This window comes from Hypoxylon fragiforme (genome assembly GCF_022984875.1).
Source record: "Hypoxylon fragiforme strain CBS 206.31 chromosome Unknown GGS25scaffold_2, whole genome shotgun sequence".
Taxonomy (NCBI): Eukaryota; Fungi; Ascomycota; class Sordariomycetes; order Xylariales; family Hypoxylaceae; genus Hypoxylon; species Hypoxylon fragiforme.
The window spans coordinates 2,355,269-2,382,465 of record NW_026054757.1 but is presented as its reverse complement, the minus strand read 5'-3'; the positions used below and the strand labels follow the sequence as shown (position 1 = coordinate 2,382,465).

General features: G+C 48.1%; 10 protein-coding genes across 10 annotated transcripts; 6 read left to right on the top strand and 4 right to left on the bottom strand.

The window, feature by feature from the left end:
* Nucleotides 1-716: 716 nt before the first annotated feature.
* GGS25DRAFT_128561 (alpha/beta-hydrolase) lies at nucleotides 717-3,233 on the bottom strand. The gene is made up of 6 exons (XM_049256203.1): nucleotides 2,810-3,233; nucleotides 2,675-2,732; nucleotides 2,597-2,619; nucleotides 2,412-2,517; nucleotides 1,568-2,353; nucleotides 717-1,509 (listed from the first exon to the last, which is right to left on the bottom strand). The coding sequence occupies exons 1-6, from the start codon at nucleotides 3,090-3,092 to the stop codon at nucleotides 1,245-1,247; spliced, it is 1,521 nt and encodes a 506-aa protein (XP_049120216.1). The 5' UTR covers nucleotides 3,093-3,233; the 3' UTR covers nucleotides 717-1,244.
* Nucleotides 3,234-3,915: 682 nt separating this feature from the next.
* GGS25DRAFT_128659 (plasma membrane protein Pth11-like protein) lies at nucleotides 3,916-6,037 on the top strand. Its single transcript, XM_049256204.1, has 7 exons — nucleotides 3,916-4,358; nucleotides 4,416-4,535; nucleotides 4,604-4,786; nucleotides 4,848-4,988; nucleotides 5,057-5,124; nucleotides 5,194-5,276; nucleotides 5,348-6,037. Exons 1-7 carry the CDS (start codon nucleotides 4,197-4,199, stop codon nucleotides 5,692-5,694), a joined length of 1,104 nt encoding a protein of 367 aa, XP_049120215.1. The 5' UTR covers nucleotides 3,916-4,196; the 3' UTR covers nucleotides 5,695-6,037.
* Nucleotides 5,977-7,712, top strand: GGS25DRAFT_128824 (4-nitrophenylphosphatase). The gene is made up of 4 exons (XM_049256205.1): nucleotides 5,977-6,327; nucleotides 6,389-6,410; nucleotides 6,465-6,533; nucleotides 6,604-7,712. Exons 1-4 carry the CDS (start codon nucleotides 6,259-6,261, stop codon nucleotides 7,365-7,367), a joined length of 924 nt encoding a protein of 307 aa, XP_049120214.1. The 5' UTR covers nucleotides 5,977-6,258; the 3' UTR covers nucleotides 7,368-7,712.
* A 411-nt stretch (nucleotides 7,713-8,123) lies between these two features.
* GGS25DRAFT_529275 (uncharacterized protein) lies at nucleotides 8,124-9,379 on the top strand (the record flags this gene model as incomplete). Its single annotated transcript, XM_049265267.1, has 1 exon — nucleotides 8,124-9,379. One exon carries the CDS (start codon nucleotides 8,124-8,126, stop codon nucleotides 9,174-9,176), a length of 1,053 nt encoding a protein of 350 aa, XP_049120213.1. The 3' UTR covers nucleotides 9,177-9,379.
* A 353-nt stretch (nucleotides 9,380-9,732) lies between these two features.
* GGS25DRAFT_476309 (dihydrofolate reductase-like domain-containing protein) lies at nucleotides 9,733-10,457 on the top strand (the record flags this gene model as incomplete). Its single annotated transcript, XM_049259783.1, has 1 exon — nucleotides 9,733-10,457. A coding segment is annotated over exon 1 (479 nt), but the record flags the coding sequence as incomplete, so codon positions are not given.
* A 44-nt stretch (nucleotides 10,458-10,501) lies between these two features.
* On the bottom strand, nucleotides 10,502-11,554 carry GGS25DRAFT_518331 (ubiquinol-cytochrome C chaperone-domain-containing protein; the record flags this gene model as incomplete). Its single annotated transcript, XM_049263516.1, has 2 exons — nucleotides 10,502-11,037; nucleotides 11,176-11,554. 2 exons carry the CDS (start codon nucleotides 11,552-11,554, stop codon nucleotides 10,502-10,504), a joined length of 915 nt encoding a protein of 304 aa, XP_049120211.1.
* A 277-nt stretch (nucleotides 11,555-11,831) lies between these two features.
* Nucleotides 11,832-13,600, bottom strand: GGS25DRAFT_476306 (putative 3-oxoacyl--synthase). The gene is made up of 3 exons (XM_049259782.1): nucleotides 13,068-13,600; nucleotides 12,288-13,010; nucleotides 11,832-12,215 (listed from the first exon to the last, which is right to left on the bottom strand). The coding sequence occupies exons 1-3, from the start codon at nucleotides 13,470-13,472 to the stop codon at nucleotides 12,054-12,056; spliced, it is 1,290 nt and encodes a 429-aa protein (XP_049120210.1). The 5' UTR covers nucleotides 13,473-13,600; the 3' UTR covers nucleotides 11,832-12,053.
* Nucleotides 13,601-13,771: 171 nt separating this feature from the next.
* Nucleotides 13,772-18,165, top strand: GGS25DRAFT_476300 (small oligopeptide transporter). Its single transcript, XM_049259781.1, has 10 exons — nucleotides 13,772-13,970; nucleotides 14,035-15,250; nucleotides 15,302-15,641; nucleotides 15,730-15,948; nucleotides 16,002-16,129; nucleotides 16,295-16,362; nucleotides 16,420-16,625; nucleotides 16,688-16,714; nucleotides 16,775-16,989; nucleotides 17,053-18,165. Exons 2-10 carry the CDS (start codon nucleotides 14,431-14,433, stop codon nucleotides 17,538-17,540), a joined length of 2,511 nt encoding a protein of 836 aa, XP_049120209.1. The 5' UTR covers nucleotides 13,772-13,970; nucleotides 14,035-14,430; the 3' UTR covers nucleotides 17,541-18,165.
* Nucleotides 18,166-19,028: 863 nt separating this feature from the next.
* Nucleotides 19,029-22,019, bottom strand: GGS25DRAFT_476293 (uncharacterized protein). The gene is made up of 4 exons (XM_049259780.1): nucleotides 21,998-22,019; nucleotides 21,202-21,944; nucleotides 19,817-21,134; nucleotides 19,029-19,749 (listed from the first exon to the last, which is right to left on the bottom strand). Exons 2-4 carry the CDS (start codon nucleotides 21,539-21,541, stop codon nucleotides 19,674-19,676), a joined length of 1,734 nt encoding a protein of 577 aa, XP_049120208.1. The 5' UTR covers nucleotides 21,542-21,944; nucleotides 21,998-22,019; the 3' UTR covers nucleotides 19,029-19,673.
* Nucleotides 22,020-23,556: 1,537 nt separating this feature from the next.
* On the top strand, nucleotides 23,557-25,693 carry GGS25DRAFT_476285 (uncharacterized protein). Its single transcript, XM_049259779.1, has 3 exons — nucleotides 23,557-23,954; nucleotides 24,035-24,859; nucleotides 24,913-25,693. Exons 1-3 carry the CDS (start codon nucleotides 23,885-23,887, stop codon nucleotides 24,978-24,980), a joined length of 963 nt encoding a protein of 320 aa, XP_049120207.1. The 5' UTR covers nucleotides 23,557-23,884; the 3' UTR covers nucleotides 24,981-25,693.
* The last annotated feature ends 1,504 nt before the right edge of the window (nucleotides 25,694-27,197 follow it).

Here is a 27,197-nt window from a genome sequence, read left to right as displayed (position 1 = left end):
AACTCCCCTTTCACCTTGCGTCTTATTAATACCCGCAGAACCCCACCACCAGCTCTTACCTTTTCTCTCCCTCGCCTCCCAAAATTTGATGATGCTCACTCACCACATGCATGTTGCATAGTACCTTACATTGTAGCCCAGGAGGCGATGAATAATTACATATTCAAAGCTTATTCAACGCTTACCTAGCTGCCTAGTCCTCCTAGGTAGTATGTAATGGCCAACATCCATTGGAGTTAGTCCGATATTAAGAATATCTTGGTTGATAGTGGCCATTCTGACGTCACCAGAGATCTTATTTTCGTCAATATTTTTTACCATCTACCGGCTTACCTAGCAGGTACTACTACTATTCTACCTACCCTACCTACTAGCTACTACCTACCTAGGCATGTTATTGTTCAGTGCATTATGCACCACGATTAAACATGTGTTTTATACCACCATTGAACCCATTCTGTCCATTCAAACATCCATTTCGAGTGCCCCCTACCTAATCGAAGTAGCACACAATGGGGCCATTGGGCAACAATATTCTATTTAAATATATTATTGATTGGCCCAGAGCAGCTACACACTGCTGAAAGATGACAAGTCATTTTGGTCGGCGTTAAATATTACGACCACAAGCTCACCGTCTATTCTAGGCGTGATAGAATCTGATAATACGGCATGGATCACTTATGGCAATATAAGCCACGGTACATACTCAGATACACACTGTAATCATGGGAGTATGGTAGAAAGGTGCGATCATTGTGATGGATTTTTGTCCCTTGATAACTTTGAAACTCGACATACATAATAATAACTTAGCATCATTATAGTCCAAGTTCCAAAGCTTGAGTCACTTGTGGTACTTATTCCTTTGCAATAGGTATGCAGTTGGAACGCGGAAAACTTGCGGAAGCCCGCTTGGCACACATGTGCTAGTAGCTACATAAACTTGCAGAGTTGCAGAGCTGCAGAGCTGCAGATCCGGATCGTCGGGTACCTTGCGTGGTGTGAAGAACAGAATTGACTGATTGACCTACAAAAATCGATATATTTGAAACGTCAATTAATGGATCGCACAGTAAACAGGTATTGATATCAATTTGGTTGGTTTTTGGCAAGGACAGAAAGCAACGAAGTACATTTTACAACTGCGTCTTTGCGGCTTTATTTCAGTACAGAGTCTCATAACCCAGGACAGTTTCCGCTTCCAACCGAATATCAGAACAACACCGGAACAGATTCAAATGCTAGACCACGCAAGTCGCGTCCGTTCTCTGATGCAGCCAGCATTTCATGATCCATCCTACGGCCTGTTTCTGGTCCCCTGGAGACGTATGTCCGGCTTCATCGACTGACACAAAAGTCAGCTTATCTGCCGATTTGACCTCGCCACCCTTCGTCAAATTCCCCGATTCGTCAGGCCATGTCCATTCAGCGAACTTCTCGAGACGGTACCGAGCCTGATGATTCCAAGGTTGTTGATCGTAGACGCGCTTCTGCCCTTCCGTATTTCTACTCTTCGGGTTAGAAGTTGCCGATAGCTTTACAACTGGGGTCAAGGTTTACTCACACGATGATATCATTGTTGCCATTTAACGCTAGGACTCGTGTACCGGTGTTATCGAGGATATACTGCAATTCACGTGTTGTAGGCAAGTAGAACCCCAAGCTTGCCTCCCAACGAGTGTTTAGATCGCGATTGATGGCCGAAAAAATCCAGTCGACTCCGAGAGCCGCTTGAACTTTCGGCAAGTTGAGATAAGTGTCATACATTACTTTGCCGCAGAATGGTAGCTCGCCGTGGCACGGCTCGCGATCATCATACACGTTCCGGGCTACAGGGCCGGATTGGAGCAGTGACTCAATATGGACGTCACAAAACGACCATGCCGCTTTGCATATGTGACCATCGTAGGTATCGATGCATTGCCTGTTCAATCTCTCACATTCCTGAACAGATTTTTCTATTTCGTCGCACGCTGTACGGTTAAGTCCCAGTTTAAGCTGATTCCTCCCATCCTTATTAAAACGGCACATGTGGTCATACTCGCCGAGGGCCCCCGAGCCAACTATATCAATAACGGCATCAATAAGTATGATGGATTGGATCGGACGCGAGATGATTCCGGGGACGCCCATAGCCGCGCGTCGGCTGACGAAGTCGACGAATCCTGGCACGTATGTACCACCAAATGACTCGCCGGCGATGTGAAATGGCTGGTGAGCAAATCCTGGAAACACTTCTGTAAAGAAACTGTGCAGGAATATATTTAGGTCTTGCGCCACTTCGACTTCATTGTCCGGTCCCCCAGTCGTGCCGTTGTTTATTTTTGAAAACCCAACACCGGCTGGTTGGCTGTGTTGGTGTAGGCATATTAGCAACAGCTGTACCGTTTGGCCAAGACAGTTCTTACTCGATAAAGAGCACACTGGCAAAATTCGTCCAACTGTGCTTGTTCAAGATGGTGTCGTTGTTGTCTTGGTTCGTCAAGCATGGCCCGATTTCAGAGAATAATCCCACTAGGACAATAATTAGCCAAAATCATGAATTCCGAGTATCCAGGGACAGAGATCATGTCATAACAGCAGAACTTCTTACTCAACGACGAGCCACCTGGGCCACTGCGAAGCAGGATGTTAGCTGACGGTTATAAAGTGAGACTAGCTCGGTTCATACCCATTCAACCAAACTACAACTGGATCCGTGGAAGGCTCATGTCGAGATTCAAAAAACCCTGGGTTAGATCACAAATTAGCCGACTTCGGTACTAAACATGTTTCCTTGGCCGGGTATGTGCTCAAGAAAGCTCACAGAAGAAGAGACTTTTCTCTTCCGAGATATCGATCCAGCCAGTCCATTGACGACTGCCAGCTCGGCATATGTCATCGGTTTGCTCCTTGACTCTAAATTTCCTACCCGTCGCCCCCAGCTTTGGGTTGCTATGTCTCAGGGGCTTTTGCGCATGCGCATCTGATATTCTTGTCACCGGTACAGTAAACGCATCTACGTTGTCAGGAAGGCGATGGGTAGGTGTAATCAATAGGCTCAGAGCACCCGAAATGGCAATGGCCGCACATAGAATATGGGTCCGCATAATAGTGTTGATATCTTTGTTCACGTTTGGAGGCAAGGAAATAGGGTAGTGTGGAAGACATAACTAACTGAAATACGGAATACTTATGCAGTATCTCTGCCGTGATTTTACTCGGACGGCATCGCTTGATGTTGCAGATAAAGTGGGGTCAACAATCCTTCCGTCCTGCTCATCCGAAAGCTGAATAATACTCCGCGTATCCCTTACGTGGAGGATCTTATTCCTACCTGTGGATGAGGAGGCAAAATAGGCGGCTTATAGGAGGAATGGTTCACTTTGAAAAAGTCATTGGCAAGCGGTCAACGGTACTGCTCATATGCTTACTAGGTAGGTAGATACCTTAGAGGTACCTTAGGTGCTTATGTCTCTCATGGGGAATGGCATGGGGAATGCATACGTGAGAGTTCTACTGATGCTTGACTGAAACAAGCTTGGAACTATAACGCCTGCTTGCTCCTACATAAATATGTCGGTACCTACCTAGACACTCATATAATTTAGCTCCTGGGTTCGCTAATAGGTTCTTATTTAATTTTACTTGCCATTTACTCGTGTTCGTGCTTCCTTTTGAAATCTACTGAAGGGCTCCAAGTTCTGGCATCCTTCAACTTCAAATTGCTAGGCACCTACCCTAAGTTACCTACATAGGTAGGGTATATTAGATGAAGGAATTGATTCGACGTAGGGATGCAGCGCAACGGCTAAACGATACCCTCTCGCAGGATGGTCTTAGAAATGTGTAAGACACTTACTTGGGCATGTAAGACATCAATGTAATGACGTGTTGGAGGCCTTTTAGTTCTTATTGCCCTAAGCGTTGGCTTTTCAACAACGGTTGTCGAAAACCAAACGTTCTTTGTCATATAAGAGTTACTATACAGAGAACGGTCTCTTAACAAAAGAACAGTGCTTCCACTCGTTGTGTCACCTAACTTGGGTGGTTTGAGAATATCCATTTTGACAAATCTCTAAATTCAGTTGTCCCCCCCCTTCCCCTTTTCACACTACTGCAGGCCGATGAGCTTCTGATACTGATACTCAACCCAATAGTTTGAAATCGTTACTACCTAGATGTACAGATAATAACTATAATCTGCGGTCAAGATGCCTGTCGAAGTCAAGAGTTACCAAACAGCTGGCCATACTATAGCTACATGCATCGCATTAGCAGTCCTCGATATCATCGTCGTAGCACTGAGATTCTGGACACAACGGAAGATGAGGGTAGCCTTGAAAGTTGACGACTGGCTTGTCGTAATTGCGACTGTGCGTTACACACTATACCATATATCGGGAGGCTTAGTTATTAACGTGTATTCTTAGATATTCGGGGTGGCAGTATCTTGCACTTTGATATATGGCGTCTCGCAAAAGGCGTTCGGATATCCTTTGGAAAAGGAGAACCTTGAAGTGCAGAGGAATCAAGGAGCTCTAATTAATAAGGTACCAGCCTGGCTCGATTTATATACCTATCTGGGGGACGGGGAGGCTCGTTCTAATCAAGCGGATAGGTCCAATATGCCGTGCTTCTCATGTTGCCGATAGCCTACGGGTGCACCAAGGCTAGCTTCTTGTTCTTCTACATGCGGATCTTCTCCGTTAATCATCGAAGCAAGACGCATACGTTCCTTGTTGCGTTCGTCGTGCTCATATTTCTCTGGGTCGTCAGTTTCTTCTTTGCCACGCTCTTCCAGGTAGGACTATCTTCCGTCATGGCTGTACACCTGACTCCGAGCTAACCATATACAAATATAGTGTCGGCTGAACTTCTGGACATATGGAAGTGGTGATCAAAATTTCCTATCCCAATGCGTCGATACCGGCTCCCTGGCTATGGCCTTCACTGGATCGGACTTCCTGCAAGATTTGGTGGTCATTAGCATTCCGATACCTCTGGTAAGAATTTCTTGTGTATTAGCCCTGATATTTGTAGGTACGATGCTAATTACTTATCATCTTGATAGGTCTGGCGTTTGCACTTGTCCGTGCCCAAGAGATTGAGTGTCATAGGCATCTTCCTCCTGGGTGTAGTGTAAGTTTTCGAAGTGTACTTCAGTTTGCCCCCAAGTACATATACTTATAATATGCCTACCTATTTAAGGACTGTTGGGGCGTCTTTAGCTCGCCTCATCATGACTATAGAGTTAGCTCACGGAACCTTCGAGGAAAACAGTGATCGAACATGTAAAGAGAACCCCCTTTGATCGTATGCTGCTTTTCTCACTTTAGCTGATATATACCTAACTACACATTAGACCGCGTCACCACTTACCTATACTGGGCCGTCGTTGAGTGCGGTGTGGGGGTGCTTGCTGCTTGCCTGCCGACCCTTCAAAGCCACTTCCACGGGATGACATGGAGTGACGTCGTTTCCTCGACAGTATCACTCGTCCGCATTCGTTCCTCGAATTCGCGCCTCGATAAATACGCCAAGAGCAACTCCACCATCCATGTTAACCACTCGACGGAGGCTCCGTACCATGGGAAAGAAAGCGGCTCGGCTCGGTCCAGCTCGAGCCGTCAGCATCTGCGACCTGGGGCGAAGACGAGCGAGGAGCCTATGCCGGATCTCCCGCGAGAGTACATGTCAGAAGTTGTATAAGTTATATCAATGCGGGCTTTGATTCCTTTTCCATTGGCTAAAGTGATAGATAGGCCTGTTATATCACTGTATGGGTAGGTAGGTAGATACCTGGTATTGCGACACGAATTTTTTATGTAAAAGGTAGTTATAGAAGAAAGTTGTATTTCCCACGCACACGCACACGCCTACAGTCCCAGCTTGGTAGAGGTATCAATAGCGATGTGACACACCATGTGTTGCTTGTGGTTAAGGGGTAATCTGTCAGATATTTTCTTAAGCGCTACAAGAAACCAATGCAATTACCACGATATCGGGGGTTTAGCGCTTTGATTCCTACTTCAAGTTAGTGCTAGGTAGGTACTTGTATAGTGGTGGTAGGGACCCTACCGGGCCTACCGGTACCTAGTAGGGTAGGCCCTCAGGCTGATGTCTCGAAACATGGCTCAGAACATCTAAGAACCTTCCTTACTCACGATCATTTATACATCAGACCAGACGAAATAGATAGATAGCCCTTCCTCTTTTTCTTTCTTTCTTTTTTTATAGAAAAAAACTGTGCTGTACTTCTTCATTTCTTCTACAATGCCACAATCACCTAAGTACCTAAGTGGCGACTCTGCCGCTCTCAATGAATTCCTTGATAAGTTCGATGTGCGTCATTTTACCCAAACACCGTTTCCCATCACCATGCAATATCTCATCATGTTTATAGGTTTTTCTACTTGACTGCGATGGTTAGAAACGAACAGCCATTCTAGAAGGAGGCCTGAAGGCTGAAACATGTGTAGGCGTCTTATGGTCTGGAGACCACCTTTTCGAAGGCATCGTCGAGACTTTAGAGATGCTAAGATCGCGAGGTAGGTTTGGTGTGATGTTGAAATTTACCGAATAAAACGTCCTGAGCGAGCACGGACTAATTTAACTCAGGGAAACGTATCGTCTTTGTCACGAACAATTCTACAAAGTCCAGGCCCGACTATCAGAAAAAGCTGACAGCTATGGGCATCCCTAGCAACGTCGAGGAGATCTTTGCATCAGCTTACTCGTCCGCCATCTACATTTCGCGGATCATGAAGCTCCCAGCACCCAAGAACAAGGTCTTCGTCATTGGCGAGAGCGGCATCGAGTCTGAGCTGCGCACCGAGGGTGTGCCGTTTATCGGCGGCACGGACCCGGCCCTGCGGCGCGACATTACGCCCGCGGACTTCGACGGGCTGGCCAATGGCTCGCTGCTGGATCCCGACGTCGGTGTTGTCCTCGCGGGATTGGATTTCCACATCAACTACCTGAAGCTGTCGATGGGCTTCCAGTACCTCCAGCGGGGCGCCAAGTTCCTCGCGACAAACCTCGACAGCACGCTGCCCATGAGCCGCACCTTCTTCCCCGGCGCCGGCTCCATCTCCGTCCCACTAATCAACATGACCGGCGAGACGCCGCTGGCGCTCGGGAAGCCGAGCCAGGCCATGATGGACGCGATTGAGGGCAAGTTCCAGCTCGATCGCGCCCGCACCTGCATGGTTGGCGATAGACTGAACACGGATATCCAGTTCGGTGTCGAGGGGAAATTGGGCGGGACGCTGGCTGTGCTGACGGGCGTGAGTAAAAAGGAGCATTGGGAGGCTGAGGATGCGGTGGCCGTGCCGGCATATTACGTCGATGCCCTGAGCGATCTCCGGGGTGCGACGTCATGACGGACGAGATAGCTGTCTCCAAATCCCCTAATCGCCTGTATTTTGCGCATATCTTCTTACATCTGGGGCTTTCATGGTAATACACTATAGATATTGAAGGGAAGCCAGCATGCGTTAGATAGAGTGGTTGGAGGCCTAGAATGCGTTTCCCCTAGATCACAGTAATGGTAAATTGCCTATCTAAGGTGCCTACCTACGAAGATATTGCTCTTCCCGCCTGAATTATCTTTCTACCATTCACACTCTCATCCCGTCACCACCTGCCGACCCCAAAAATATCGGTGCAGCGATATCGACCAACGGCAAACAAGCAAAGCTGAATTTCTCCAAGCGCTCTCCGAAATCGCCAAACAGGCTATAGGATGAGGGGAGTGCCGACTTCCCCGCGTACCTAGCTATAGAGCTCGTGAGGGGCTGGGGTACCCAATATGTGTTTACTGATTCGATGAACGGGTTGAAGTCATCATGCATGTTGTCGTCCGTAACGGTGCCATTGCAGAGTAATATAAATACCCAGGTGAGTAAGGTTAATAAATGATATTTATTAGGTCGGCCACCACCTCTTACTGCTACCCGTAAATAGTTCTCAACTTCTCCTTTCATTTGTTTTGTTCACGAACATACTCGCAATCGGTCATCGGTATCTCATTGTAACATGAGATACTAAGGTATCGCAAGCTAGCCGTCTTACTTGCCTGACCTAGACACATACGTACTTACGTACCTACTTACCCAAACCAACATTCACCACCAACCATGGCATCCCCACCCGCCCCCCTCACCCCCGACCAAAAAGCCTTCTTCCTCGCGCACGGCTACCTCAAACTAACCAACTGCTTCACGCGCGCCCAAGCCGCCGACGTCATCGACGGGGTGTGGACGCGCCTCGGCATGTCGCCCACCGACAAGCGCACCTGGACCAAAGAGCGGACCAACATGCCCTCGCACCGCGCCTTCGACTGCGCGGCCTTCGCGCCCAAGGCCTGGGCCGCCATCTGCGAGCTCTGCGGCGGCGAGGACCGCGTCAGCGCCGAGCCGTCCCGGACGTGGCGCGACTCGCTCATCGTGAACCTGGGCACCGCGGCCGGCGAGGGAAGGCCGGTGCCGCCGCAGGAGCTGGCGAACTGGCACGTCGACGGCGACTTCTTCGTCCACTACCTCGACAGCCCCGAGCAGGCGCTGCTCGTCATCCCGCTGTTCACGGACGTCGAGCCCGAGGGCGGCGGCACGATGCTCTGCCCGCCGGCGATCAACCGCGTCGCGCGACAGCTGTACGAGCACCCCGAGGGCGTGAGCCCGCGCATGGTGCCGCGCGCGCACGCGGACTTTGGGAGGGAGCGGAATCTGGAGTGGTACGCGGCGGTAGCGCGGGGGTGTGGTGGCGGTGGCGGTGCTGAGAAGGAGGGCTTCGTCGAGGCGACGGGGAGGGTGGGGGATGTGTACCTGCTGCACCCGCTGATGATGCACAGCGCGACCCACAACGCGCGGCGCGCCGTGCGGATCATCACGAATCCGCCTGTTAGTCTGCGGGAGCCGTTTTGTTTTGATCGTGAGGAGGGGGAGGGGGAGTATAGTCTTGTAGAGAGGAAGACGATGGATGCGGTGGGTGGTGGGGGTGGGGGTGGGGAGGGGAAGGGGAGGAAGATGTTGAAGGGGTGGAGGATCACGAGGCCGAGGGAGAGGTTGGTGCCGGAACGGGTGAGGGTGCAGGAGGCGATGAAGAGGGAGGAGTTGAGGAGGTTGGAGGAGGAGGAGAGGGAGAGGGAGAGGGTTGCGAGAAAAGGGGAAGGACATGGAATTTTGAAATAAACTTGACAGGGTACCTATAGTGCTGTTTCAATGCCTGTAGGTATCACAGAAGCTGCAGTTGCATTTAACTTGACATTGATGGTATTGACCAGTGTAGAATAGTTACCTAGGTACAAAATGAAATAAAATCATACATACATGTAGGTATGTAATTGACACTATTTATACTCTTCGGACTAACCATAGTAGCTAAGCTTTTCAAAAATGATTGTTAAATACTTCATCCACAATTGGCATAAATTTCATCTCATTCCTCATTCTTCACATCTAAAAATCACTGCTCACTCATTCATTCATTCATCCACTACTAAATTTCTTCCACCCCAACATCCACAACACCTCATAAGAAAAAGCAATATCAAGACAAGAAGAAAAGAGAAACCCAAATGTCCACCCCCATGCCTCCCCCCGAACTCACGCTCATCGTAGCCGCGACCCGCACCATGGGGATCGGCCAAGCCGGCACCCTGCCGTGGACCGGCCTCAGGAAAGAAATGGCCTACTTTGCGCGCGTGACCAAGCGCCGCGTACCCCAAAACCCCAACCCCCACACCAGCACCAGCACCAGCACCAGCACCAACAACGCCGTAATCATGGGCCGCAAAACCTGGGACAGCATCCCGCCTAGATTCCGGCCGTTGAAGGGCCGCGTGAACGTCGTCGTCAGCCGCTCGCACGCCACTAGCCCAGCCAGGGCAGAAGAAGAAGAAGATGGGGATGGGCCGGTGAGAGTGTCCTCGCTGGAGCAGGCCGTCGCGCACCTCCACGCTGCCGCTTCTTCGTTTTCGGCGGATGCGCCCGGGCCTAGCCGGGCCTTCGTCATCGGCGGCGCGCAGATGTACGCCGCGGCGCTGCAGCTGCGGGAGGCGCGGCGGGTGCTGCTTACGCGGGTGCTGGAGCCGGATTTTGCGTGCGACACTTTTTTCCCGTTGGTTTTGTCCGAGGCCGGTGGTGGGGGCTGGGTGAGGAGGTCGAAGGAGGAGCTTGATGCGTGGGCGGGGGAGACGGTGCCGGAGGGCGTGCAGGAGGAGAATGGGACACGGTATGAGTTTCAGATGTGGGAGAGAGTTGATTGAGGGTTGGCATTTTCTTACGGCTATGTACCTATATGTATGTATATAGTATATAGGCAGGCAAGTAGGCACTTGTTCTATTATACACGGAGTCGTGGAGTCTCAAAATAATGAGACGGTGACTTATTGGTGAGATTTCTTTTTTTTTTTCATGAATCATTACGCCGCGCCAACTTTTATACTACCCTGAAACCACGTGCTATTTTCATGATAGCTTCGTGGCCTAGGTACCTACTTATACATATACAGCCTTCAGAGAGCGACCTTATGAACCGGTGGTGGTGTGTGTGCCAGTAAATCGTGAAGCTCTTTCACAGGCTTGTCGACGAGCACAAGCTCGTTCTTAGCCGGCCACTTGAAAACAGCCTGAGTCTGGAGGTGTAGCGCCTCGTCGGGGATCTGATCCAGCATCTTCAAACAAAGCCTCATCCAGCTGACAATGGCGGCGACAGAGCGCACGTCGACGTCCTCGCGACCCTTGAATATGTTGCGCCAGACGGCTGCGGCCAGCACGGGATCCCCCTTTATCACGCCTTCGTCGTAGGCCGCGATCGCACCGCGCCACTGGATAAAAATGTCCTTGAGGTACCGGTGCCGCAGGCCGCGAGAGCTGATGCCGTGCATCAGGCCCATGCGCGTTTCCATGTCGAAGAAGAAGTGGTCGACGAGCTGCCGCTGCCAGGCCCGCGCGTTGTCGCGCTCGAGATTGCGCAGTCGGGCGAACACGAGGTACAGGTGCAGCATCGTTACTTGCGACCATGTGCTGAATGTTGGTTGCAGTTTGAAATCTAAAAACCCGGGAGACGGCTGTCAGCAACGAGAGCCTGTTTGCTGGGTACTAGGTACCTCAGGTATGGAATGGAGTCAAAGCTCATTGAGAGGTAGATAGATAGCTTGCTTGCTGGGAAAAAGGAATCAGAGTGTACCCTCGTGCCACATTGTATTTCCATCTCCTATATCCTCGCCTTCTGCCGTTTTCTTTATCGTGTCATTCTTCCTGTCTTTTTCGGGTATTGTGTACAGTGCCTCAGCAGCGCATGTCTTGTATATTGCCTCGGTAGCACTGACAATGCGGTAGGGTTCGGCAGTCTGGGAGAAGACTTTGGCTAAGGTTTCGCGGATGCCTAGTTGGCGAGGTGTATTGCTGAAGCCCCTTTTCTGGCTTAGTGACGGAGGTTGGATTTTCAAGGTATGAGGGGTGAAGTGTTGTATCGCGGTAACACTTTGGATATTTTGGATTTCTGCGAAGGTGTTGGCTTGTCGCGCCAGCAGCGTAAGCTGTCGTCTGCAGCTTTGGCACGCCATTTACTACCGTTTTATCCAAGGCGTACGTATTCGGGTATGTGACTCTGGAAGTATGCGGTGTTTAGGACCCTGGTAGTTGAAAATGTCAAGTGTGGTGTTGGAGTTCAACGTCATTGACATGCATATCGACGCATCAGAGAAATAGTAAAGATTGAAAATTTAACAATTAAAAAAGAAATCGTGGAGCTTAGACCCCTGTCTCGATACCCGGGATCTGCGACAGGGATTCTGAATCTAATATTGGATAGGGTACTACCTACTAACGGTTAGGTACAGCTTACAATACATAGTACAGTAGTACAGTACCTAGTAGTACCAGGTAACTACCTACATACATGTATGCAGACTTTGTGACTTGCGGCTGTATGTATTACATCAATGATACTACTATAATATGCACCCAACATCGACATGTGCAGGTGGAATATTGACGTTTCTACCTATTTACAATGACATCATACAAACTTTGCTTGGATAAGCTGAATGCTCGCAAGCAAATTCAACTGAGTCGAGAGAAGACTAGCGTTGCGTTGGTACCTCCAAAGCCAAAACTGTTTGATAAGGCAACGTTGACTTCCTTTTCCTGCGCTTTAAGAGGCACAAGGTTGAACTTCGGTTCAACGTCAGATTCCTCAAGATTTAGTGTAGGAGGAAGTATATTCTGTTTACGAGTTAATTACCCCTGACTAGTATGAAGTGCTCTGATAGTAACAGGTCAAAGACGAAAACTTACCGAGGTGATACTTAGTATTGAGAACAGGGCTTCGATCGCACCAGAAGCTCCAAGAAGGTGCCCGATAGATCCCTTCGTGCTGCTCACGGCGATTTGGCCCTCGTTGGAATATCCTTCCTCGCCCGCCATTAGGGATCGGATAGCGAGCGCCTCCGCCGCATCGCCAACCGGAGTGCTAGTCGCGTGCGCATTAATGTAACCAACCTCACGAGGTTTGATTCCAGCATGCTTCAATGCCTTTTTCATGGCGAGATATGCCCCTGAACCATTTTGGCGGGGAGCTGTCATGTGATATGCATCACCACTACACCCGTAGCCTTTCAATTCGGCATAAATATGAGCACCTCTGGCCTTGGCGTGTTCTAGTTCCTCTAAAACAACCACGGCTGAACCTTCGGCAACGACAAACCCATCGCGCCGATGATCGAAAGGCCGACAGCTCGAGGGCGGATCATCATTGAAGCCTGTTGATAACGAACGCGACCTCCCAAATCCTGCAAAGGTGAGAGGATGAATACAGGACTCAGCGCCACCAGCCACCATGACATCGGCATCTCCAAACGCAATGAAGCGAGAGGCGTCTCCGATAGAATGTGCCCCTGTAGTGCAAGCTGTACTCACGGCGTGATTGGGGCCTTGGAACCCATATCTCATCGCAATATGTCCTGCTGCTAGATTGATGAGTATCTTGGGCACGAAGAGCGGCGACACTTTTTTGTAGCCCTACCATTGTAATTTAGCAAAAGTGAGTTTATTATAGTATACTGCAATGTATCTCACATCTTGTTCGTACGCGAGGCTGGTAGTGTACATCATATCCAAATTTCCGATGCCGCTTCCAAAGCAGACCCCGGTTGATTCTAGATCCTCTTGCTTGCGTGGCTTCCACGCGGCATCCTCGAGGGCCATTTCTGTGGCGGCTATTGCATATTGAGTGTAGGTAGACATACGCCGTTGGTCTACGGCAGATAGCCAACGGTCTGGTCGCCATTGGTCCTCGGCCATCCCTGACTTGGGTACGATGCCGGCGACAGTACTAGTAAGCTCGCGCCATTGTTTTTGAGGCTCAAAGCCTGCGACACTCACGATCCCAGAATGGCCAGCTATCAGCCTATTCCAAGTATGCCTAGCACCCACGCCCAGAGGCGTGATAGCACCGAGGCCTGTGACAACAACTCGGCGCATTCTGTGCCATATTCAGGCTTACCTGAAGATGCTCACTAGTGTAGTGAGATAATGAGAAGCACCTGAGCAGTCAAATGTAAAAATGGCATGAAGAGAAAGATGAGATGAACTAAATATGCGAATGAAATATGCGAATGAAATATGCGAATATGAAGTAGTTAAACCGATCTTTCTGATTGGTGAAACCAAAGAATGGGGACTGCACGTGCCATAATATGATCCGGGCGCTATTCAAGGTTGTATTAAGATGCGGCAGGCTGCATAATGCAAGTTAAGGGGGTGCTGCTACAAGTCCCGATTGCCAGGTCTGGGTAGTTACAAAACTGTATTACCCAAGCCTTCAACTTAAACTTACGGAATACCTCCGAGACAGCTCTCAAACCTAATATTTTACAATTCCACCCTCTTCTAATGAACGGCAAGAAAATAACTGCAAGAAGCTTACAGCAAGCCATTGGGGTTTTTGTGTCTATTAACTAATAAGCTTAGTTCATTTTGGTATAACACATCTAAGTCGTTGACGAATTAGATCATGAAGTCGCTGACCATTTGAAATACATAGATATTCGAACACGTTTCAAACTTCAAAACGTGCATCTAAAAGGTGTAGTGCCAAGCTGAGCTGACGCTTTCGCGTTACTACGTCGTACAACATCACGTCAAAGAAACGAAGAAACCGTCAAGACTCAAAAACTTATTGGATTGGTTTATGGCCGATCATCTGCTTCAACGTATACGGACAATCCGTGTACTCCATAATTGGGGAATAGGAATATCACCCTATTAGCAAATCTTAATCAAGCTATATTCACTTCGGGTTCAACATTTCTCATTGAGATTTAGCGGTTACATAAAACAGCTCCTTAATCAGTTCTGGCCAATTCATCATTACCTCTTCAGGGCTTCAGATGACTTTCAGCTCAGTCCCATACCAGCTGACGTAATACACTCTCACTAAATGGGCAAGTCGCCCTTATTAAAGCCGGCTGGCACGGCTGCCAGGGGAAGGGTGACGGAAGACAATCACACCTCTGACTATGAGGATGACTTCTATGAGGAGGAGATGGAGATGACTCACCGGACCACAGGTTCAAATGGACATGCACAGGGAAACGACACCCTCAAAAGTTCAAAGCGACACTTCTCGGAGGGGACAGAGTTCGGTGCTCGGAACGACAACGAATACGAAGATGGCGAAGAATATGAACAGTTACTAGACCCTAATCTCCCAGATGGAGAGGCTATAGAATTACATCGAATGGACTCGGGGAGTCAGGCGTCGTTCGACGATGATACCGCCTCTAAAGGAGAAGAAGACTCACCTTACGAAGAGGTGCGCGCAGCTGTGCGCAACTACGATGAGGATCTACCGTGTAACACCCTTCGAGCCTGGACTATTGGCCTTACTCTAGTCCTCGTAGGCGCATCCATGAATACCCTCTTCTCGCTGAGACAGCCCTCGATTGGTTTAGGGGCTCTCATTGCTCAGATCGTTGCCTGGCCTCTTGGCCGCGGGTGGGAGAAGGTGGTACCTGATCGACAGATTAGTATCTTCGGTCTGATAATTGACTTAAATCCGGGGCCTTTCAACATCAAGGAGCACTCAATTATTGTCGTCATGGCTAGTGTGTCTTTCTCTGTAGCTTATGCCACCGACATTATCCTTGCACAGCTTGTATTCTATAAGCAAAATTTCGGCATAGTTTTCCAATTAGTATTAACGATTTCGACGCAGTCTCTAGGGTATGGCATCGCAGGCATGATGCGGAAGTTCTTAGGTGAGTACAGCCCAACATTATTAGATATTGTTCCATCTAACCCCTTCCCAGTCTATCCGGCCTCGATGATATGGCCAGGTAACCTGGTGGGTGTTACTCTGATGAATGCAATGTATGAAAAGCATCAAGCACCAGACCCGTCCGTCATTGGAGGACGTATGCCACGCTATAGATGGTTCGGTATCATAACGGCTATATCTGCCACGTACTACTTCATCCCGGGCTATTTCGCACAATTTCTAAGTGTCTTTGCCTTCGCAACATGGATGGCCCCCCAGAACCCGGTGGTGAATCAACTATTCGGCGGAATCACTGGCCTATCCCTGTTGCCGATTACCTTTGACTGGACACAGATCGCTGGCTTCGTCGGGTCGCCCCTCATGTATCCATGGTCCGTCATACCAGCTAGTTGCACTCCGGTCTATATAGGCCTTACTTATTGCTTACTGCTTATTGTCAAGTTACTGACTAGCATCTAGGCACGCCATCGCAAATACTCTCATCGGTGTTGTTGTTTTTTACATCGTTCTCGCCACGTCCTTCCATTTCACAGGCGTGTGGTATGCGCCGTTCTTACCAATGAGTGATTCTTCCACATACGATAATACCGGTGCAAGATACGATGTGCCGCGAATATTGACCCCAGAATTCACGCTGGATGAAGAGGCGTATAAGTCATACTCGCCACTGTTCATTAGGTTTGATCCCTCTCGTCGTATTCTCTTCGAAATCAAACTCACGTGAAGCATAGCACTACCTTCGCGTTGTCCTATGGATTATCCTTCGCAGCCATTTCCGCCTTAATAGTATATACCTATTTACATCATAGCAAGGCGATTTGGGCGCAATATAGAAATAGCACGAACGAGAAACCTGATAGTATGTATCATTTTCTGGCATGGCTCAATACCCCTTTTGCTCTTAACCTACGGCAAACAACCCCCACCTCATCTTTGTTAGAGTTCATGAATCCTCAAGTCTGACTTACATCGAATCAAGCCTGAATTTTGCTACAGACTATAGTTACTAACCTATATGACATAGTACACATGAAACTCATGCAGAAGTACAAGGAAGCGCCATCGTGGTGGTATTTCTCACTCTTTTTTATTGTGAGTTACCCTAATACTAATGCTCAGCCTCAAAACTGGTCGCTGAACATCCCGCAGGTCCTGGCACTTGCCTTTGTTTCTGTTTTAGCATACCCAACCAACTTAACATGGTGGGCTTTCTTGCTAGCCGTTGGCATATCTTTCGTCTTCTCGTTACCCATTGGTATCATCCAAGCGGTTACGAACCATCAGATTGGTCTGAACGTTTTGACCGAGTTCATCTACGGGTATATCCAGCCTGGTCGACCATTAGCTCTTATGCTGTAAGCTTGCCAACTGCATCAGTATATAGGGGTACATATGACTAATAGAGTGTTCAATATAGCTTCAAGACGTATGGTTACATTACGATGTAAGAGTCCCCTATTATCCTAAGTGAAAGCTATAGCATCTAACTGGGTATATCTACTAGGTCACAAGCTTTAAGCTTCGTTTCCGATCTCAAATTCGGTCACTATATGAAGATTCCTCCACGTACAATGTTCATGGCTCAAGTCGTCTCCACCACGTTTTCGTGCTTCATCCAAATCGCAGTCCTTAATTTCGCGCTTAACAATATCGATGGCGTTTGTGAACTGACACAGCCACAGCGATTCACATGTCCAGGGGGGCGAGTTTTCTTCTCAGGTATGTGTCTAACAGTCCCCAACATGCTATATCCTTAAAAAACCGACTAACTTCATTCTTTAGCCTCGGTGATCTGGGGTCTCATAGGACCCGCCCGTGTATTTTCCCCTGGACAAATCTACTCTGGTCTCCTCTCTTTCTTCGTCATCGGCGCCGTGGCCCCCATCATCTTTTGGTATGCAGCAAAACGCTGGCCCAGGTCCCCCGCCAAATATCTAATGGCCCCTCTTATCTTCGGCGGTGCAGGCGCTATTCCACCTGCCACGCCCCTCAACTACCTGTCCTGGGGCGTCGTGGGCTACATATTCCAATTCCAAATCAAGAAACGCAACTTCCGCTGGTGGACTCGCCTCAATTACCTCACGTCCGCTGGACTTGACCTCGGTCTCGCGCTCGGAACATTAGTCGTATTCTTCGTGTTCACGCTGAATGAGATTGAGGCACCGCGGTGGTGGGGCAACGATGTGGTCTCCAGCACGATGGATTATCAAGGCAACGCCGTACAAGTTGTATTGCCGCCGGGCCAGACGTTCGGGCCTAAGACTTGGTAGATCAGCTATAGAACAGAGTCCTTCTTCTTCTGAGAGTTTATGATGTTAGCTTAGGCATCTTCTAGACTTTCGGTGAATGTTACACTGGAAAAGGGGGCGGTAATAGAGAGGTGGGATTTGTACGAATAGACGTTGTACAAGCGTTGGAAATCAAAATAAGACTAGGGATTTCCTACGAAACGAAGATCCCCGTGCTGGGTAACAGGTCTAAGCTTGGCTAACAGGTACCTAGGCAGGTAGGTAGGTACCCAGTATATATCTACAGGTATGCACTGGCATGACTCGTGGATGGAGTGAGTTGTTGGTGTGGATCTTTCTTGCTCATTACGCCATAGATACGTAGATACTTTGACCTGTGCCCGGGTATGTAGGTATGGAGTTCCCTGGCCTTCGTCCAGGTAGTCATCAACACAGGTCCTCTTGTCTCGTGCGGTATGTATGTGTATGCTTACGAGTGCAACCGTGAGGGTAGCTCGGTAGATACCAGGCCAGCGAGGACGGACCCTATGGCACAAGCCAAGCTCCTCCAAACTAACCTCGTTACCATCATCCCCTACCATGCCTAGCCTCTCGCGATTTGCATTCTCTAGGCAGTAGGTGTCACAAACAACACCCCCTTCTCCTTCTTTTCTTTTTTTTTTTCTCAAAAGCAAAGAAAATTCGTAGAAAGCAGCCGGCTAAGGCTATTTTTATTAAGGATGTCTGTAGGTAGGCCTAGATGCCTACACGCACGCACGTACGTACTAGCCAGTCTGCTTCATGGGTTTTGGTGTTTCCCACCCACCCGTCCATCCTTCAATACCTAGTTGCACACCCCTTTCATCTTCGTCCCCTATTAGGTAAACTTGCTCAGGCAACTCTCACCTCTTCCTTGACTGTGTTCCACGTGTCATCATGCATGGCCGGCGGCCCCTCTTCCCTACGTTTCTGCCTGCCTGCCCTCTCCCTCTCCCTCTCCCCTTCTTCCGGTGGGCTAGGGGCGTAGGCAGCTGATGATCATCTACATACATAATCTACATACATACATATCTAGGTATTTAAGTATCTTGGCAGCAGCTTCTTCACATGTATCTATCTGCCCCCCCCCTCCGTCTGTCTCTCCATAGGTATATAACTACTTACATAAAGAGAGGCATATTCACACCCAGCCTTGGCGTTGGAGTCGGGAAAAAAACGCGAGCAAAAGAAAAAGAAAAAAAAGAAATCCCCGATATGCAACAACAACAGGCTCGGTTCCAGTCTACCGGGTCAGCGGTTTGGACATGGGATTAATCACAGAACTGGAACTGGCCGCTTTAATCTTACAGGTGAGTGTGTGTGTGTGTGTGTGTGTGTGTGTGTGTTACGCGTTCCGATGAGCAGGATACATATCATCGGTGCCTCAGTCTAAACGTTATGTGTGAAAAGCTCAAGATATCTGTACCTACATAAGTCATTAATTATTGCCCAGGACCCCAGGTGTGTAGGTAGGTGGGTAGGTAGGTACCTAGATGTCTAGATGTGTTGGTCGTACGAAGAATATTAGGTATATATACCTAAAGTAGGCAAGAAGGAAGGAATGTGCTCAGGAATGCACTACAGTGCACATGAAAAGAAAAGAAAAAGTTGCTAGGCGCTTATTCCTTCTATTCTCTCCTATTTCATGTACCGAAGGTGTGGCATATATCCCGATTACTACGTTCCTATAGGTAGTTAAGTTGGTACTCAATCGACTCAGACCTCTTCAAACCCAGGCTACGGCCACGAATGAGTGAGTTAGCTGAATGGATGTACCCAATAGGTCCACAGGCATCTACGGACTCGGGCCGACTCATCTCACGCGATGGTCGTCCAAAGAAAAGGCAACAAAAAATAAATAAAAAATGTATGTTTGCTATTACGGGACACCACATCTTGCACAGTTTTCCTTCTAGTAGTTAAGACATACAAAACGATCCAACCATCCAAGGCCTCAGAATTTATGGGTTAGCTGACATTGAAAGGATCCGTTAGGGATATTAGGTTAGGTAGGATCTAGGAATAGAGAGATCTGGATCTACTCGTGAACAATCTGCGCCCAGCATCGCCTCGCCAAGGTTTTTATCATTCCCAACAACAACAACAACCGGTCACGGTTCTGGTTGCCGTTGCGGTTTACGTGCGGGTTGGGGGGTTCTGCCAAAGTATGCCAACGCCAACGACGAGGGCCGCTGTACCAGCAACCATAATCCTAGATTCCTGTTAGCCCGTCATATTAGGAATTAAATCACGGCTAGAAGAGGAATACTACTACTTACGTCCTGTGTCTACGGCTGTACAGCCATGTAGCGAGACCTCCCAGCCATTTCACGAAGAACACTCGGAAGCATGCCTCGAGCCACCCCAAATTGTTGTTGACGGGACGGGAATGGCTAGGGCCTGACTTTTCGATCATCCGCTTCTCTGCCTTGTCGACCGTATCAGGTGATGCTGGGCTTGGAGTTTCGCTTTCTTCGTTGGAACTGCTGATGTCGGTGCCTGGTGCGATTTCAGGGGTTTCTTGAGAAATATTGCTCCTAGCAACATCTGTCCCAACTGTCTCCGATAAGTCATTAGCAAACGATGTGATGGGCTTAGAGGCAGCGGGCCATGAAAAGTCTCGCGATCCTCCTCTCCTTTTAGATCCGGTGCTCATGGAGATGCCTTCGTCATCGTCGTTCTCGCTAATAGCTTGTTCGACCATAGAACCCCAAGAAGGCCCAGGATGTTGAATGAATGGAGTCATAATCTCATCTGACTCATCGTCCGACTTGCGGGCTTCGTCATCTTCAACGATCGACCCTAGCGAGCTCATGGACAACGCTCTAGTGCCGGACCCGGTAGAACTTGACGACCTGGCAATTTCGGGCCTAAGACTGGTTTCATCCATCGAGGTGACACTAACTGATCCCCGTGACGAACCGGCATCGTCGAAAGAGCTGACAATTTTGTGCTGTTGGTTGATGGTGACGACAGGCGAAGGCGGAAACCCCTCGATAACTGTTCGATCTGCATCGATGCTAGTAGAAATGCGTCTCATGGCAGATAAAATTGAGTCACGATTATCTGACGGAAATGATTCCAATTGAGGGTCATCAAAGTCTGATTCTTCAATCGTTGAGACCGGATCAGCAATGTCCGGAGAGGTCGTACTTTGCAGTCGCTCGGTGTCCTCTTCATGAGGAGGGGGGCCCGTAGTTTCATACGCAAATACAGGACACGCACCATTTTCTTCGTCAATCACGTCGTCGTCGTCGTTATCATCATCAGAATATCCCTCATCCTTATCCAGTGCCGCGGCGACAGTGGCAACTTCCATAGACGTTTCGGCAACTTCATTAATTGGAGTAAAGGACATACGCCGAAGGCCTATCTTCCCAGCCTCGTCATCGGCTATTTCTGGCTCGGGTGTCTCAGGATCTACAATGCGAGCCGAATCTGCGACCTCATCCGCTGTCTCTAGGAAGTTAGGAGTTTGCGTACCGCTGGGGGTGGTTGAGGTCTCTATCTCTTCAATCAATGGTTTCTTATTAACTCCTTGGGGATTTTTGATTGACACCCTAAGAATGTTGTTCACATTTCCTAGATCATCCGTGACTTAATTCTAGTTATTAGCTTTGAGATCACAGCAAGTATGGCGACTGAGACTGGCGGGGAGGGTTACCGGTATCTGCGTTATCATCCAAGGCCCACCAATTTCCCAACCCTACTCGGAATTTATATAGAATTTCGGAAGCATCGTCAACCATAACCTGTTTCGTGAAAACACGTTCTCCGTGTTGGTTGATGGAGATGTCCATCTCCTGTGGTTCCCATGGCGGATCCGAGAAGGTTCCAGCTACAAAGAGAGGAGGGTTGGTTCCACTCTTCTGGTAAGTGAAGGTAATTGGAACTCTTTGGCGAGACATGTTGGGCGAGATAGATTCAAGTTTATGTGTGATCACAAGTTCATGTCCGATAGAGGTGTCTCGAAGGTCGAATTTAGGATCGATGGTGGCGTCCATATAACGGAATAAATTTTAAGGTCTCGAATATAGCTGCAAAGCCATTGATCCAGACAAGGCTAGTGCTTATTCAGTTGCTACTGTACGACACAAGCAAGGTGTGCCGTGGAATCAGGTAAGAGCTTTGGGGGGGCTCTCAAGAGGACCTGAGGGAAGTTAGGAGCCTGGCTGTTATGACCGTCACAGCTCAATTCCACCAACGAAAGACACTCTTCCGTGTAACTATCAGTTTCCGTGGTCAGCCATTCCATTAGATAACGTAGATTGAAGGTTTAAAATGAATACACAGTAGCCACCCAGGTAGGTAACTAGGTAGCTAGGTAGCTAGGTAGCTAGCAAGTTCCATTCATGTTGGTATAAAATCTATCATGAGAATTGCTGGATGCCAATTCCACATAGAATATGAAGACAAATAAACAAGTGAAGATGCGGTGAGTGCTAAGCCGGCAACTTACAGATTGCGGCCAGTTGATAAGCCGTTTGGAAATATCCAGGTAAGAGATGTGAGTATCAAATTAAGAGAAGTGGCGTTGCTCAGTGAATCATTTAGACATTAATGAAGAATGAAAGAAAGCAATTAAATGAATAAGTGCCAACTCTGATAGATAGATGGACGGTTGTTAGGGTATACTGACCAACGGCGTGGTGAGAAAGAGAGGGAGAGGAAGAGGGAGGTGAGAGGTGTAACGGGAAGTAGGGTTGGTTAGAGAGTCAGGGAGGTAGGGGAGGTAGGTAGGTAGACGGGTAGACAGGTAGGGAGGTGTGAAGCTTGGTCTGAGTCTTGCCTATAGAAAAGGTACGTATAATTTGTTGGGCTTTTTCCAATCCACTGCGTCGTCTTGACGCATGGTTTACGCCCACCTGGGCCGTTCCATTTAAAATATCGCCACTGCAGAAGAGAACGAACCAAGCTTTAGCAGGCCAAGGCTCCATAGGTATGCCACCGCTTTAGTTTCTGGATCTGGAGCCATCTGCCATCTCGTCAAATCAACGTATCTATAAGTACATATGTCGCTATTATTTTTGTTGACTTTTCCCACTTGGGACTGCAGAATTCCTTGAGTTGGCTTAGCTGGCACCTCTTGGGGATATCCACGGTATGTACCGTTGAGGTGAGCATGTTGCGGTATTTGGCTCTCCATCTGAATGCATTGGAAATTGAATCCTTATCAGGAGCTGCATGAGGGATGTGTAGGCAGTTAGGTACATGTATGTAGGTTAGATAGGTACTTACCTGACACACAGACAGCACCATACAGCACCTACTAACCTACATACCTGGCAGCCCTACATGTATGTAGCATAGCTCTGGAAGTATGTAAGCTTGAAGTTATTATGCAAGTTCCAGGTTCTCATGCTCAGTGCTCGGTGCTCAGTGCTATCTTTGATACATGGATAGTGCCGAGTGTTACCGAGTGCCACCAACGCGAACCGCGCGGGGTACTATTATGTATATAAAGCTCTAAGTGTGTGTGAAAGTCAACTTGAGAGCACTAGAGCTCATAGCCAAAGGTAAAAAGTTGGTAGTCGAAGAAAGAATTCGAAGAAAGAATTCTTTGTTATTGACTCGGGACGGAACGAAAGCAGGGCAACATCCGTATCCATATCCATTATCCATATCCATATAGTTACTACTAGTAGTAGTCCAGTTGGATGGATGATGGACTAAGGAAGTATGGGCTGATGTAATAGGTTGGCTAGAGACCTAGTCAGCTAGGCTGTTACTAAGAATTTATTGAAATTATACCATCAATTGACCAAACAGAATAGAATAATTCGGACATGTTAGGCATAAGCCATACAGACGGAGGTATGGAAGGGACAGATTGTTGTAAAGAATGTCTGGTTGACAGTTGTAGGTAGTAACTAGGTACTGCCAAAGCTCACTTGTGCCCCACGGAGGAAAAGATCCGTGCAGGCCATGTCCGCCGCTAGTCAGCATATCTTATCGATCAAAAAAATTAACATATGATAACTACTACTAGGTTAGTACACTAGTAAACATTTCTGCCGGGCGGTATAATATTGTGGATTCCCTTTAATGTTCGTCATATGCCAATTATGCTTTGTACCTAACACACTAAACACACTAATTAACACAAGCCGACAAGATCGGTGATGGAACCAAACTGTCGCATTAGTTAGTACCTTACCTAGTACCTTACTTACCCAGGTACATAACGTCAACAATACCCACTCACAACTTCATCATCCTACATTATCACAACTCGATACCTTCAATACCTACAATACCTACAATACCAATTTTTTTGTTCATCAGTCACTCATTCGCTCATTCACCCACCCACCCACCACAAACTCTGATTCATCTGGTTTTCAATCATGTCTATGCCGCCGCAATTAATTCGCGTTAAGCGAAAGGCCACTGAGGAGGCCCCCATCTCCTTCCTACGTAAGTTGTCGCCCATTTAAGTATACGCACCGAATAAATGTTTAGCAACTTGGGGGTTAACATTACTCTCTTTCTCTTAGGGGTCCAGGAGAGTAAGAGACATCGTAGTGATGCCTTTGTCTATCAGAGACAGGAAGAACGAGCTAAAGTCGCCGAGAACGTTCCCTACTCAATTTCGAAACCCATAATCCATACCTCTCGTCCGAACACAAAGACCCCAGCATTCCAGAGCCCCAAGATCGCAGACTCCGGCGCCAATGACGAATCCGATATAAATAGTGTCGATAACTCTACTCCAGCTACCGGCATCGATTCTGGTAGTAATTCTGGTACCAGTACTATTTCCGAACCACGCCGATTTCACATGTCGAGAAGGGAGATGTTACTCGCTGCTGCCTCTCAGCCTGATCGAGCACAAGGAGGTGTTCCCAAAAAGCGTTCTGCGCCCACGCTATTCGTTGAGCGCAGAATCAAGCGCATCTCCTCGAGACCACTGGCAAAGCTTCAGGCCGCAAATAATGTGGCCGCAAATACCGCTACCCAGGCGCTTGCGCCGACGGAGGACATGGAGGTGGACCCACCCATACCGACGAGAAAACTCAAGAAGCCAGGTGTAGCAAGGCTTGCGCACAAGGTAGACGGAGAGAAATACAAGGCTGAGATCCCCAAGTCCTTGACTGAACGATGGAACGTAGATGCGGAGAAATTAACTGCCGAAATGAACTCATACGCACTGGAGCAAATCGGACTCAACCTCCAGAAGGTCGATGATGAGAAGGCGGCATCCCAACATTCTGCCAAGGCCAAGGTCCATGCCCAAGCTAAGTACAAGCCGAAGCAAATTAAGAGATACGCAGAGCGATACCCCGAAGCCCATGGCCCAGCGGATCAGGACATGATGGACACTGATGGCTACATCAGCGATAGCGACGACGGTGAATACATCATTGAAACCTACGAGCGTGTCCCCGCCAGCAAAATGGGAGAGCATATACCACCCCAGAGTATCGGAGTCCTCGTATTTGACCAAGAGCCGGATTTCGAGTATTTCCACGGAGAAGGCGGCGATAGTGACGACGAATGGGCCGAGGATGAAGAAGATGAGAATGGTAAGTGATTTTCTATATTTATTTTTATGTTTAATTCCTTCCCTCTCACTCTATATAATCTATATACGTGATATAATTCTAATCAATCTACAGCGGAGAATTACTATGCGGCGGATTATCCCGACGACGAGGTCGCTTCGGATGACGAGTTCGGGCAAAACCCTTATTCTTTCCGAACTGGCAATGCTTCAGATCTTGAGGAATATGATCTAAGCTATGATAACAATGATACAACTTTCGACGCTAAGAATGACCCGGCAAGTAGATTCAAGACATACATTGGCCGGGGCGGTTTCAAAACGAACCATCTCTAAAGGACGTCGTCTGAGGAGTCGTCATACTGATACCGCGCGGCAAGTCTGTGGAACGTGGCCGGCGTGACTTCGCGCTAGCTTTCATACTTACCTACATAGTATGTATGTGCATACTGCACTATGTAATATGTTGCGAATGATTAACTTGCATGGTGGAACGTCGGTTACTCCACAGCAAAGCCCAGCACCTTGGCACCGCACCGCCTTCACATATGCTCAGGGTAATAAGTCGCGGATATGGTCCGGGCTTATGAAGTTAGGAAGCCCCCGAGAAGGGGAGAAGTGAAAGGGGAAGAGGACGGGTGTTGCTTGCCGAGTAAGTAGGTATTCTACAGCAACAGGGGTTAAGCAAACACACCTACCTAACTACCTACCTATCACCTTCCAACTTCCTACTAATCTACCTAAGTATGTAGTACCTAGTAAAGCACTCGATATCCATGTGAAATCCGCATGGTCCGGAGATCGCATCCTAGATCGCAAGTCTCACGCACCTACCCAAGTACCTAGACTCTTAAAAACACCCGCCAATATCGAATGCTCTAACGGCAATCATTGGTGCGGTAGATTTGTTCAGGCAAACTGAGGCCTGATTTTCTCGTGTAGATAGCTGGAGGTAGCACAGAGCTGGAAACGCTGGCCAATCCGGCCAGTCTCGGATATAATTGCATGACCTTTCATTTTCCATTACCAACATTCTTTCTGACTAGGTAATCATGTATCATAGGTATCGAGATTTCTCTTTACACCATAGTGCTTATTCAATAAGTACCTACATATACCCTACCTCCATCCTGAAGTGGTTGTTGCCCAGGCGCCCCGGTAGGATGGTTATCACAAAATCCATTTATCCATCCATCCATCCACACACACATCCATCCGTGCCCTTTCCGCTCGTAGTTAGTCTGGTTTCGTCCCATGCTATTTGCGGTGCGTAGGCACCCTGGGTAGGTAGGTACCATGACACCGAGGTGAGTGAATAGACACTAAATGGCCTAGACAGGTATATGTACTTCAAAAATTTATTGTTATTGAACATAACAGTGACATGCCATGGTCATCGTGATTCGTGATCAATCATCTATATTCAAACTAGGTAACCAACTGGTCAAACCCATCAGCCCGCTCGCCCACCCTCCCCAAACCAGGACACCGATGTTGCTTTTCGCATATCAGTCGATAACCAAAAAAAGAAAGGAAAAGAAATAAAAGAAGAAGAAAGGACAACCCTTGCCTCCCTTGATTATTTGCGTCCTGTGCTGTGCTGTGCTATGCTGTGGTAGTTGTTTGCGTGTACGAGTTATCTACCTAGAAAGGTAGGTAGGTAGGTAAGTAAGCACCCAAACAAAACGACGTTGAATCCTCCGGATCAAGTATGTAGATGAAGACCATTCAGAAGCAGAAACTCATAAAGCGTGAAATAACTACGTAGATATGTATCTACCTAGGTAGGTAGATAGGTGAGGTATCGAAAGAGAGAAAAGAAAAAGCCCCTTGAACAGACGAATAGACAACAGAAAGCCTCCTCCCCTCCTCTACCGAACCCAGGTATATACCGCCCAACCGTGAAAACCGTAAAAAGACAAAAGAAAATAAGACAAAAGAAAACGTCCGGTTGTATAGAAGCGGTAGTAATAGTGATAGTAGTACATTAATCCATAATCCTCGAATTCATAAGTCCCGTTTCCCGTATCCCATTCGCAAGTAGTATCAATCAATCAAAAGCTTCCTTCCTTCCCCCTTTTTCCCTTAAGGGGTATTGTTTCTATACTAGGTACCTATGTAATCAATCTCCTCCCCCCCAAAAAAAATAAATAAAA

Excerpts from the sequence above, each read along its gene's own strand:
- GGS25DRAFT_476285 (XM_049259779.1), top strand. The coding sequence starts at position 23,885 with ATGTCTATGCCGCCGCAATTAATTCGCGTTAAGCGAAAGGCCACTGAG. Across the intron at positions 23,955-24,034 it reads GGCCCCCATCTCCTTCCTAC|GGGTCCAGGAGAGTAAGAGA; the intron begins GTAAGTTGTCGC and ends TCTTTCTCTTAG. Across the intron at positions 24,860-24,912 it reads GGATCAGGACATGATGGACA|GAGCGTGTCCCCGCCAGCAA; the intron begins CTGATGGCTACA and ends ATTGAAACCTAC.
- GGS25DRAFT_476293 (XM_049259780.1), bottom strand. The coding sequence starts at position 21,541 with ATGGACGCCACCATCGATCCTAAATTCGACCTTCGAGACACCTCTATC. Across the intron at positions 21,135-21,201 it reads GGATGATAACGCAGATACCG|TCACGGATGATCTAGGAAAT; the intron begins GTAACCCTCCCC and ends ACTAGAATTAAG. Across the intron at positions 19,750-19,816 it reads TACAGCCGTAGACACAGGAC|GATTATGGTTGCTGGTACAG; the intron begins GTAAGTAGTAGT and ends ACAGGAATCTAG.
- GGS25DRAFT_128824 (XM_049256205.1), top strand. The coding sequence starts at position 6,259 with ATGCCACAATCACCTAAGTACCTAAGTGGCGACTCTGCCGCTCTCAAT. Across the intron at positions 6,328-6,388 it reads AATTCCTTGATAAGTTCGAT|GTTTTTCTACTTGACTGCGA; the intron begins GTGCGTCATTTT and ends TCATGTTTATAG. Across the intron at positions 6,534-6,603 it reads AGAGATGCTAAGATCGCGAG|GGAAACGTATCGTCTTTGTC; the intron begins GTAGGTTTGGTG and ends AATTTAACTCAG.
- GGS25DRAFT_476300 (XM_049259781.1), top strand. The coding sequence starts at position 14,431 with ATGGGCAAGTCGCCCTTATTAAAGCCGGCTGGCACGGCTGCCAGGGGA. Across the intron at positions 15,949-16,001 it reads TACTCGCCACTGTTCATTAG|CACTACCTTCGCGTTGTCCT; the intron begins GTTTGATCCCTC and ends CGTGAAGCATAG. Across the intron at positions 16,130-16,294 it reads CACGAACGAGAAACCTGATA|TACACATGAAACTCATGCAG; the intron begins GTATGTATCATT and ends TATATGACATAG.
- GGS25DRAFT_128659 (XM_049256204.1), top strand. The coding sequence starts at position 4,197 with ATGCCTGTCGAAGTCAAGAGTTACCAAACAGCTGGCCATACTATAGCT. Across the intron at positions 4,536-4,603 it reads AAGGAGCTCTAATTAATAAG|GTCCAATATGCCGTGCTTCT; the intron begins GTACCAGCCTGG and ends TCAAGCGGATAG. Across the intron at positions 4,989-5,056 it reads TTAGCATTCCGATACCTCTG|GTCTGGCGTTTGCACTTGTC; the intron begins GTAAGAATTTCT and ends TCATCTTGATAG.
- GGS25DRAFT_128561 (XM_049256203.1), bottom strand. The coding sequence starts at position 3,092 with ATGCGGACCCATATTCTATGTGCGGCCATTGCCATTTCGGGTGCTCTG. Across the intron at positions 2,733-2,809 it reads AGAGAAAAGTCTCTTCTTCT|GGTTTTTTGAATCTCGACAT; the intron begins GTGAGCTTTCTT and ends GATCTAACCCAG. Across the intron at positions 2,354-2,411 it reads GCCAGTGTGCTCTTTATCGA|CCAACCAGCCGGTGTTGGGT; the intron begins GTAAGAACTGTC and ends ACACCAACACAG.
- GGS25DRAFT_476306 (XM_049259782.1), bottom strand. The coding sequence starts at position 13,472 with ATGCGCCGAGTTGTTGTCACAGGCCTCGGTGCTATCACGCCTCTGGGC. Across the intron at positions 13,011-13,067 it reads GCCTCGCGTACGAACAAGAT|GGCTACAAAAAAGTGTCGCC; the intron begins GTGAGATACATT and ends TTACAATGGTAG. Across the intron at positions 12,216-12,287 it reads CAATACTAAGTATCACCTCG|AATATACTTCCTCCTACACT; the intron begins GTAAGTTTTCGT and ends ACTCGTAAACAG.